The sequence below is a fragment of the Eucalyptus grandis genome, chromosome 8, assembly GCF_016545825.1.
Source record: "Eucalyptus grandis isolate ANBG69807.140 chromosome 8, ASM1654582v1, whole genome shotgun sequence".
Taxonomy (NCBI): Eukaryota; Viridiplantae; Streptophyta; class Magnoliopsida; order Myrtales; family Myrtaceae; genus Eucalyptus; species Eucalyptus grandis.
Genome location: NC_052619.1, coordinates 48,975,038 through 48,986,003, shown reverse-complemented (window position 1 = coordinate 48,986,003; position 10,966 = coordinate 48,975,038). Strand labels below are relative to the sequence as shown.

Sequence of the window (10,966 nt, the reverse complement as noted above, 5' to 3'; positions counted from 1 at the left end):
TTCATTTTTCCTGCTTCGAAACGCGTGCCGTACCGGATTTTCTCGCTCCCGATAATTTTCCCTGGAAACCGACGGAAAGCGGAGCACGTCACCGGGAAAAAAATATCGAGAGGGACGAAGGAACAGCGAACGTGAAGAAAATCTCCATTTTCCCCCCCGCGACGTTCGGATCAGCAAAAACATCTCTTCCATGGACGCTTCGTCGCCAGCTCAGCGGCGCCTCCGCGCCGTCCGCCGCCACCTCGCCGCCTCCGCTGCCGACGGTGGCTCCGGTGGCTCGAGGCTCGCCGCGGGCCCCACGGCCGCCGAGTTCTTCTCAGGTGAGCTGCGTGCAACTGTTGAAGCTCTCCCCATTGAGTTTTGTTGCGTCCGAGCAGACGTGAAGCGGCGGCTTCTCGGCGCTGCTGCGGTCGTGGTCTCTCTCTCTCTCTCTCTCGGAGATGAGCGAGCTGGCGTTGAATGAGGTCGCTTTCGATCTGGTTCGGCATGATTTAGAGGCGGTGTTGTTGAAGATCCGATTTTGTTTTATGTCGTGGTCTTTTTTTTTAATTTTTTTTTTATTGCTGCTCGAGAGGAGGCCGCGAATGCGACTCGTTCTTTTTGGATTCTCGGTAACTCGGCGGATTGGTGATTTGCGCTTCTTGTTCTTTCGTTGGTTTGGATTTGCTTTAGGCATTGATCTGTGATGTGTAGTGGTGTACGATTCGCTGCCTCCACTTTCGGTATAACGCGAATTGCCTTTTTAGTGCGATCTGTGGGGTCGTTCGAGTCGTGGAAAAGCTTTTCTTTTTGGTTATTGGAAGGCATCGAGGTTGATCATCCCACTTACATTGGTTTCTGAACGACCCGACTGACTCTTTGTTTTTTTCCTTTTTTGGGGATTGCCTTGAATAATTGAAGTGTTGTGGATTTTTGTTTGTAATTGGACTTTTTGCATCGTTAAAACCGTGGAGTTAGTTCAGGTTCTGGATTACAATTTGTGTGGGATTGTTGTTGTACCGGGTATCTTTACTTGAATTCACGTCGAATGATATCCTCCCTGGGAAGAGGTTTGCTTTCCTGAACGTGAAGTGCCTTTGTGTTCATAATGATTGGTTGCACCTCTGGTGAACAAAAGGGCAATGTAGGGTGCAACCTTTTTTTGCACTGGCGACCTTTTTCCCTGGAGCCCTCTTGAAAGAACAAGATGGATATTAATAGGGGAGGACATCAGGACGAGAAATGTGAGCTGCATTTCATTTTGATGTCATATTTTAGGAGGCGAGTCGTGGTCATTGCACTGTCCATGTAATGATGTGAGAAGTGTTTCTAGTGAAGCATTGACACACGCAGCAAGACTGGCTCTCTGTATGGAGTTTTTCATGTTGCGCATTAATGTCAGTATCCTTTCAGAATGGTCCCGAATGTTGCTTCCTGACCTGCATCTTATCTTTATGATAGAGGCTACGTGGAGTGCCACAATTTAGTTGTCTTGCCAGTTAACTGGAGGATTTTGAAGCGGCCATTGAATGGTTTTTCAGTTCTCACAGGCTGGAAGTGTCTACAAGTGTTGTGTAGGATCGTTAGCTTTTATAAAACGATACACACATGCAACCACTGCTGCATTAGTTGGTTGGTTAGGAAGAATATCCAATTGTTGTTCGTATGTTGATAAGAGATGCACATACACAACTAATCTGGTATAGCCTATCAATTAGTTGGTATTTGGGGAATAATTTCAGAATCATTTAATACTTTTTCTCCTCTGGCTTATTGCTGTGGAAACAAGGTGCATCAAGCCTTATCATGTTGCGTAGGGCTAGTACATATGTGCCGTACTAGAAAGTCTGACAAATCGATAGCCTTTGGGGTGGCCTCTGTATTGTCGAATCACATGATGTGTGCATTACTTTTTTGAAGTTCTATATTTTGAGGTGACCAAGTCCTGCCTGTTTTTCAAGTTAATAATCCAGCATGTCTATTTCAAAATAGTGTAATGGCTTGTTCATTCATTGTCATGTGCTGAAATATTGGCTATTTTATCCTTGCTAGTTGCCGGCTTATATAAAATGAGAGTGCTTTAGTTAGTATTGTCTCATACTGCCATTAATCATATCAGTTGCTCATATTGTACTCTGAGCAGAGCAAGGGTATAGCGTTGTGCTTCCAGAGAAATTGCAGACTGGAAAGTGGAATGTGTACCGGTATGTTGTTATATATGTCTTCAAGTCTTTGCTGTATTGCTTTGTCCCACTAAGCTAAAGTTTGATTGACTGATGACAGATCTGTTCGTTCTCCTTTGAAGCTTGTGAGCAGATTCCCTAATCATCCCGAAATTGGTACACTGCATGATAATTTTGTGTAAGCAGTCCCCATTTGCTGGGTTAAAGCTTTTCATTCTTCCATGTTGTTAGCTCGAAATGTTTTCAGACTGCTATCTTTTCCTTTTTCTCTTGTGACTCGGGTACCGCATGATCCTTCTTTGCATTCATTTTGTTGAGAAAATAATCTAACATGTTCTCTCTGGAAATGGTCATACAGGCATTCCGTAGAAACTTTTCGAGATTACAAATATCTGGGTACTCGAGTGCGGGTAGATGGAACTGTTGGAGAGTAAGCATAGCCTTTGCTTTCCTTATATCTATGAATAGGTTGCTGTTTGGCGTTGGTATTCTTTAGTGACATTATTCAAATATATGCTGAAAGGTACAAATGGATGACATATGGAGAGGCAGGCACTGCTCGAGCAGCTTTAGGTTCCGGGCTAATATATCATGGTATTCCAAAGGTGAACTATTTGCTCCAATCTTAGTTATTTCTATTCTACCTCAACTTGGAAGCATGTACTCGACTTTTCTCTTGCAATGTTAACTCTGAAATCGATATATATATGTTTATTTTCAGGGATCTTCAATAGGATTGTACTTTATTAACAGACCAGAGTGGGTGATTACTGATCATGCGTGCTCAGCATACTCTTACATTTCTGTTCCTCTATATGACACTCTAGGTATACACTTGCTTGTCACCAGCTCTGTTTGAAGCCTGATTACTCCATATTTATCTTTTCTACTGAACATATCTTCATTTCTATCTTTGCAGGACCGGATGCTGTCAAGTATATTGTGAACCATGCTGCAGTACAAGCCATCTTTTGTGTTCCCCAAACACTCAATGTGGTTAGTCCATCCCTCTTCTGTCTGGGTGATCACTGTTTATTTGAATTGGTCTTAAAACTGGAATTGACTAGTATTATAAATTGGTCCCATTGGTGCGGATGGTTTGTGGATGAAATAGGGGAGTGTGCCCTCTTCTTGCTAGTGGTCATATTGCCTTATATGTTCTGATTGCTCTCTCTGAATTCTGCTTCATTTGTATTTAGTTGCTGATTTCTGTTGTCCTCACTTTCCTTTGTGTTAATGCTGAATTTGCAGTTGTTGAGCTTCCTTTCTGAGATTCCCACTGTACGCCTTATAGTGGTAATTAACCGAGCCTACTCTTCTATTTAACCGGCAAGAGATGGTAATATGCATCCAGATATTTAAACTGTTTTATCTTCTTCTAACCCTATGCTTGTTTGTCTCATAGGTTGTTGGAGGCATAGATGAGCAGATTCCGTCACTTCCATCTACAACTGGAGTAAAAGTCTTAACATATTCCAAACTACTTAGTCAGGTATGACATAATTTGAGACAATACATTTCTTTTGTAAAATGAAAGTTAAGCTGATCTATAATTATTTGTGTCAATCCTGAAGATAATCCATCAAGTTGATCTTACCTTCCGTAGTGAACTCACCATAATTATAAAGCTCTCTGACATCCTTAGGCGTGGTTCCAAATAATACTTACTACATTTAGGATTGTCTATCTGAAAGTTGAAAACTATAGAACAGTCAAGCCTTTGCTGGGGGAATAATAGTTTATGGAAAAACAATGAGATTGAGTGCCATGCTGTAAATAATTTCTTGACAGAGGATAGTGAGTGTACTTGAAGCCATGATTCTTAACTTTAGTAAGCTCCATGTCGACAGTGATTTGTTCCTAATGGCCATGTAGAAGACTGGGGATTTCTTCGTACGCGTATAAGCATTTTTGATGACTCAGGAAATCATCTCTGATCACATGGAATTTGCCTGTTTCCAGTATCTCGAGAAAGAGTTCATCATTATATTTGCACATTTATTTACTTTATCTGTCACTGTGACTCCCAATCTTGTACTATGATTAATATATGTTTTCCTGAGCAAGCCATTTCTCTTAATTATGTATAATTGTTAGGGTCATAGTAGCATCCAGCCATTCTGCCCACCGAAACCAGATGATGTTGCTACAATTTGTTACACAAGTGGTACAACTGGAACACCTAAGGTAAATACGCTTTCACTGAATTTCTGGTCCTTCTGTTCAAGCTTTGATCCTTGTAATAGTAAAATACTTAAGGTGACTCCTTGTTTCTTGTGCTAACTGCTTAGGGAGCTGTACTGACCCATGGCAATTTAATAGCAAATGTTGCTGGGGCCACTTGTGGTACCGAATTCTATCCTTCTGATGTGTAAGTAGTGGGCTTTCTGTTTAGTATGTGGCATATGGTCATCTTGTTCGCCACCTTTTAATTACCTGTTCTGTTTTTGCTCTCATGACCTTTTATTTGTGCAGCTACATATCATATCTTCCACTGGCACATATCTATGAAAGAGTGAACCAAGTCATGACAGCTTATTTTGGAGTTGCCGTTGGATTCTACCAGGGGGTAAGCTTATTGAGACATTACTAATTAGTTAATTTTTCTAGTACTTCTAGTGAATGATACATGTCAACATGTTTGTTTTGATGTTTGTGATATTAGAAGTTCCATACTATTGATGAGGTGATTATAGGAGAAGAAAGAAAAGTGTGAGTTGTAAGGGAACAAAGTCAGTATTTGCTGTTCAAGAACAGATTGTTAGTCAGTGGGGGTAATTGATGAATTTAACTAAAGGCCTCGAATGCTTTTTTGGATCCAATGTATTGGCATTTTCATTGGGAAGGTTCCCTTTGGAACCACCTGCTTGAGTACAGGGCTGTGTAAGAATTTAACTTGGAAGTAGTTCATTAGGCACATGGGAGAGCCATGTTGCAGATTTTCTTAGGTTACTGAGATTTTCTCTGCCAATGTGGGAGACACTGCTGCAGACACACAGAGAATCAATAGTCAATATCGATCTTTCTTTCATATAAATCATTGAAGTTGCATATCGTATGAAGACAGTTCATCTTTGCCTGGTTGTTGCCACAAATTTTGATTTGATCCAATCCATTAGTTTGTAGAGCTATCGACTTGACTGCATACATTTCTGAAGCATCTATTACAGAGGGATGAGTAGTCAAATTTAACAGTTTACTCATTTTTTCCTCTTTTTTTGCCCTTTTTCGTCCTCCTTATTCTCCTTGACTCAATCGTTTCTAAGTTGAGATATGATCTCAATTTGAGAGGGAAGCTGTCAGTTTGATGAGCTAATACTTTCTCAGAATAAGGAACTTGCTTCACCATACATCTATTTTTTTGTGAATGTGATAATTCATATATACATTCACATGGTGTGGAAACATATCCAAATACATGGAGTGCTGTCGTAAAGTTAATGGTTAAGATGTGATATATTTCTGCACTCGCATATTATGTACCATTTTCATGTTGGTATTAGATAACTTTTTAAGAAAGCAGAGGCATGCCATTGAGCTTCACGGTTCATTATAGGATAGACCATTTTTTTCGTGAAGTTATTCGTTATAGCCATCAGCAATTGTAGAAAAACTAACATTTTTGTATTACACTTGCATTTTTTGCTTTTAGTGGCTTGACATTTTATTCTGTGCATCCTTTATTTAAGAGATTTAAGAGTGGCCATATATGCTCCCATCTTTCTCTGTACAGGACAATCTGAAATTAATGGATGATATGGCTGCCCTAAGACCCACCGTATTTTGCAGCGTACCTCGCTTGTACAATAGGATATATGCTGGGTAAGATGGGAAGTACCTTAATTAATGTCACATGCATAGTCCATCAGTCAATTTAATGAGTGCCTAAACCGTGCAGTATTATGAATGCTGTGAAAACATCTGGTGGACTGAGGGAGAGGCTATTTAATGCGGCATACAATGCCAAGAAGCAGGCGATGTTGAATGGTAAAAAAGCCATCTAGAATAAATTTTCCTAACTTTATTGTGTTCATCTCTTAAGGTTTCACCTTGAAGGCTTTTTTGTGAACTGTTTCTGAATTCTAAAGATGAACATTTTTAGCTAAAGAATGAAAAGCCAAGAAAGGAAGGGAAATGGAAAAACCATCTTTTACCTATGTGGAGGACAGCTAAAGAGACAGAACTTTTAGGTCCGTGAAGGATATTGCTTGTTCAACTATATGAACACCCCAACAAAGTTTAGAGGCCTAAAATTTACTAAAAGATAAGTAGTCATCACCCCCAGAGGATTTTAATGTGTTTCATTGTTCCACCTGGCAATTTGCTACAAGGCATGAGTTGGAATTTGTTTTGATACCTGTTATTGGATGTTTACTGCCCCTTCTCTTTGTAATTTTTAAAAACCTGACGTATGCAATTATTTTCCATTACTGAGAAACTGTATACTTGATTTATCTGCCTTGTAAATTTCTTAGAATTGCTTTTGATTTTTGTGGAGCTTTGTCAATTCTCTTTGTGAAGTTTGCAACCCCTGGTTCCCTCACAAGGAGATTCTTGTGTACCTATCAACTGAAAAGCTTATTAGTTTCTGCAAAATAATTTCAGGCAAGAACCCATCTCCCATGTGGGATAGATTGGTTTTCAACAAGATTAGGGAAAAGCTTGGTGGAAGGGTACGTTTTATGACATCGGGTGCTTCTCCCTTGTCTCCTGATGTGATGGAGTTCTTAAAGATGTAAGTCAGCTTCTTTTCTGGGAATTGTCGTTCGCCTTCTACTGACAGAAGTGCTACACTTCTTATATTAGTATACTAGCTAATTAGCTTGTTCACTTCATGTGGATCATATACTTAATTGATGATAATGAAAACATTTGAAACAGAAAGCAATTTCTTCACTTCTTTCATTATTGCCAACATCATTGAAGACCGATAAATGTGAATTTTAGTTTGGTATGTAAGTGGTCATTGGGTGAATGAGGCATGTTTCATTGGTATTTTTGCCTAAATGATTCGATGAACTTATTTTTTTGGTCATTGGATGAAAGTTGAGTTATTGATGGATGGCTTCAAAACCATGTTGATGAATTTTTTTTTGCCAAATTGTTTCGATGAATCTATCTTTGCCAGCATTTTCTGAACTTTCCTCTTCATTTCTTTGTGGTGATAGACAAATCCAGGTTTCATATTATTTAAAGAACATTTTTGTTTTCTGTCTTCTTAAGAATTTCAAGAGACAATTTGTCATCGTACACCTCAGTAATTAGAGGAGTGATCTTGTACAATTATAGATGTATAGATCATTCTGCTGTTGTTTTGATGGGCATGTTGGATTTCTCTTCAGTTGCTTTGGTGGTCGGGTATCTGAAGGATATGGAATGACAGAGACTTCTTGTGTTATAAGTGCTATGGATGAGGGTGACAACCTAACTGGTCATGTTGGTTCTCCTAATCCAGCCTGCGGTATGTGGAGAATCGGTGACATTACTGTCATTGAACATTTGTTATTGCACTTGACATTGCTTACATCACATAATTAGCATTATGACACTGTTGCTTCTACTTGCATTACTTTTACTATCGACTAGATCCCAGAAAATGTTCTCAAATGCTATGCAATTGTCTTATTTCTGCTTTTTAGCCCCCAAAACAATTGTTTCTGCTTGGTTGGTCCTGTTTTAGTTGGATTGCGAGACAGATATATTACATTTATTCAGGTTGTATTCTTGGTTGTCGAGTCTAGAGTTATTAATTGTTGTACTGTTGTGGTATTAAAGAGTGAAGACATTAAATTCTGGCAATTAACGTGTTCGTCGAGAGTTTTGGCGATTTCCTGTGTGAAATTGAAAACAAATGGTTTATTGTGAAATTTTGCATGAGTTCACCACACTATTACCTTTGTAGGACTAATGATTATCTCAACGTGTTTCTTGTTTGTTACTGATAGTTAATTTCCCGAGATTTTGGGCCATATAGCTAGCACGAATTAATTCATGGAGTAGAAACAGTGTCTTAGATTGGGTTTCTTTATGAATCTTAATTTTTCTATCCCCTCCCTATTCTTTTTTTGGGTTGAGATGACAAAGTTTCTCTGTTTCAGAAATTAAACTTGTGGACGTTCCAGAGATGAATTACACTTCTGAGGATCAGCCATATCCGCGTGGTGAAATCTGTGTCAGGGGTCCCATCATTTTTAAAGGCTATCTTAAAGATGAAGTGCAGACGTATGTTATCTACTTTGGTTCGATATTCTAAGTTTAGTTACTTTTTCAAGAAAGTGTTGTATACGCTGAATTTTGTAGGAGAGAAGTAATTGATGAAGATGGATGGCTTCATACCGGAGACATAGGATTGTGGTTGCCTGGAGGCCGTCTCAAGATCATCGACAGGTGGGATCATATAATATTGTAACTTTCTCATTTGACAAATCAACCAGCCCATTCTGAAATAAACGGTGTATAGTTGAGCGTCTCACTCTTTAAGTATAAAGAGATAAATAATAGGGTTTACTATCGCCTTAAATATTCAAGAAGAGCTTTGGTTTGGTTTTAGACCAAACCAAACCCACTATACAATGAGCACAGAAAGGGTTTTAGAGTTCCATTTGTAGTGGCTAGGACCTAAGATTGCTGTGTTGAAGATGGATTATGGGGAAGAAGTTTCTCCAAGTAATTTTTGCTTTTACAGGAAAAAGAACATCTTCAAATTAGCGCAGGGAGAGTACATTGCTCCTGAGAAAATCGAGAATGTTTATGCGAAGTGCCAGTTCGTCGCACAGTGTTTTATTTATGGTAAGATGGTATAATATGAATGACAACCCCAACCCCTCTCCTCTCTCAGCACTTCCTTCTTCTTCGAGGATCACTGAGAAACCTATCTGTTTGCTTGTAATAGGTGACAGCCTGAACTCTTCTTTGGTAGCAATTGTCTCTGTTGACCCAGATGCATTGAAAGCATGGGCTGCTTCTGAGGGAATCAAGGTGATTTGTCCAATTTTTTGTTTGGTTTTAATTAAAGGAATACCAAGTGTTTGCAATTGTGAAGTTGGTACTTCTTGCTTGGTTTGTTTGCTTGATAGTGTTCTAAGATATAGCTGGCTATTTTACTGGTGTGTTTTGCCGAAAGATTGAGCGAACCCCCAACAACAAACCCCCCCCAAGAAAAAAAGAAAAAAAAAAGAACAATGTCTACGTTTATGTAGGATGACAGATTTGTTAAACAATTGATTTTTGGTGGAGAACGAGTGCATGTTTTTGTTTTGCTATGTTAAAATATCTCGCGTAATATATAAACACCCCAAGAGGAAAACACAGGCATGAAAGTGAAAGAATGGACCGACATGAAAGGATTAATTATATTGCTAGAACTTGCTACATGTATTTTGCCTCTGTATTTTTGTCTGCTTGGATGATGTACAGTGGGCTGTGGGTAGAAAACTGCATACAGACTTATGCTTCCGCGATTGCCAAACTGCAGTATGCAGATTTAGGACAACTGTGCAACGATCCAAGAGCAAGATCCGCTGTTCTTGCTGACATGGATGCTGTTGGTAGAGAAGCACAGGCAAGTACCCCCTAAAGTGTACCAGATTTACTGATATCCTTTTTTTCCATTCTCACAGCTCGAATCAGGTTTGAATATCATGACAACTTGAACAAGGAACTGATTTTAAGACTTGAATTTTACTCCATATTTCAGCTAAGAGGCTTCGAGTTTGCGAAAGCGGTGACATTGGTGCTGGAACCATTTACACTAGAGAACGGGCTTCTTACGCCAACTTTTAAGGCAAGTCATTAGACATGGAAAGCTGAGATTCTTGTTAGATTTCAAAGACAGATCAATACTCAGAAGAATCCTCCATCACGTTAAATTCTCTCATCATTTCTTTTCTTGGTTGACAGATAAAGAGGCCTCAGGCAAAGGAGTATTTTGCGCAGGTCATAAGTAACATGTACGCGGAACTTTCTTCTTTGGATCCCTCTCAAAAGATGTTATGATCCAGAGCATGAATCAAAATCGACAATTCTACAACGATTGACGGGACATCAGTGCGGCTTCTGTAAGAACCCAAATGTGGCATTCTATCTCGGTCGTATCCTTATTCTCTCCAAATAAAGCTTGTATCATGAGTGGGGGAAATATTCCGTGATAATCGAGTTCAACAATTCTTCATCCTAATAAAACGTGATTTTTTTGTCCCACCTACAATAATCTTCGAGAGAGCCTAGTGTCCCGCCATCTTTCTTGGATACGTCGGAAAGGGATGGATGAATCCGTGTGGATGTTATTCTCAGAATCAAGAGAGCAGCGATCGAATCGGGCTGGTGAGACTTTAGATTGCGAATTTATTCTCAGATGTGTTTTCTATTCTCTCTGATCACACATAACCGAGAGCTAAATCGGAATTTCGAATGGAAACCGAGCAACAGTAGTATTTCCATGTTGTTTGTGATGGTTGCTTGTTCCTTGTTTTGTAAGTGATTTTGCGTGTAAGAGTTCATCACCACGGTCATCATCGTCAACATCTCTCCCACTTCATTGCCACCTTTATCGGCACCACCACCATTGCCACGTCGCAGCTACCCACCACCATTTCAGTGCTCCAACTTTTTCATCGACACCACTACGCGAGGGACGGCGATTTCCGACACAGCATAATCGTGTTGGGTCAATATCATGTTAACTAATGAGACATGATTAATAATATCCAGTACGTCAGGATAAAAAAACCACTCGGAGAACACATTTAAGATTATACGTAAGTGTTGACACAACCTGTACTTGGATTGGTTTAGATACGATTAAT

At 39.5% G+C, this 10,966-nt stretch overlaps 1 protein-coding gene across 1 annotated transcript; it reads left to right on the top strand.

Annotated features, from left to right (window-relative positions):
- Positions 1-10,363, top strand: LOC104451635 (long chain acyl-CoA synthetase 6, peroxisomal). The gene is made up of 23 exons (XM_039300773.1): positions 1-320; positions 2,123-2,183; positions 2,263-2,340; positions 2,521-2,592; positions 2,686-2,767; positions 2,884-2,989; positions 3,082-3,158; positions 3,414-3,458; positions 3,568-3,654; positions 4,260-4,349; positions 4,454-4,533; positions 4,638-4,731; positions 5,896-5,984; positions 6,061-6,149; positions 6,768-6,897; positions 7,505-7,623; positions 8,261-8,384; positions 8,463-8,549; positions 8,848-8,951; positions 9,055-9,140; positions 9,637-9,723; positions 9,859-9,945; positions 10,062-10,363. Exons 1-23 carry the CDS (start codon positions 191-193, stop codon positions 10,155-10,157), a joined length of 2,100 nt encoding a protein of 699 aa, XP_039156707.1. The 5' UTR covers positions 1-190; the 3' UTR covers positions 10,158-10,363.
- Positions 10,364-10,966: the final 603 nt, after the last annotated feature.

Coding starts and splice junctions, on each gene's coding strand:
- LOC104451635 (XM_039300773.1), top strand. CDS start 191: ATGGACGCTTCGTCGCCAGCTCAGCGGCGCCTCCGCGCCGTCCGCCGC. Junction 3,159..3,413: donor TTCCCCAAACACTCAATGTG/GTTAGTCCATCC, acceptor CTGAATTTGCAG/TTGTTGAGCTTCCTTTCTGA. Junction 6,898..7,504: donor GTGATGGAGTTCTTAAAGAT/GTAAGTCAGCTT, acceptor ATTTCTCTTCAG/TTGCTTTGGTGGTCGGGTAT.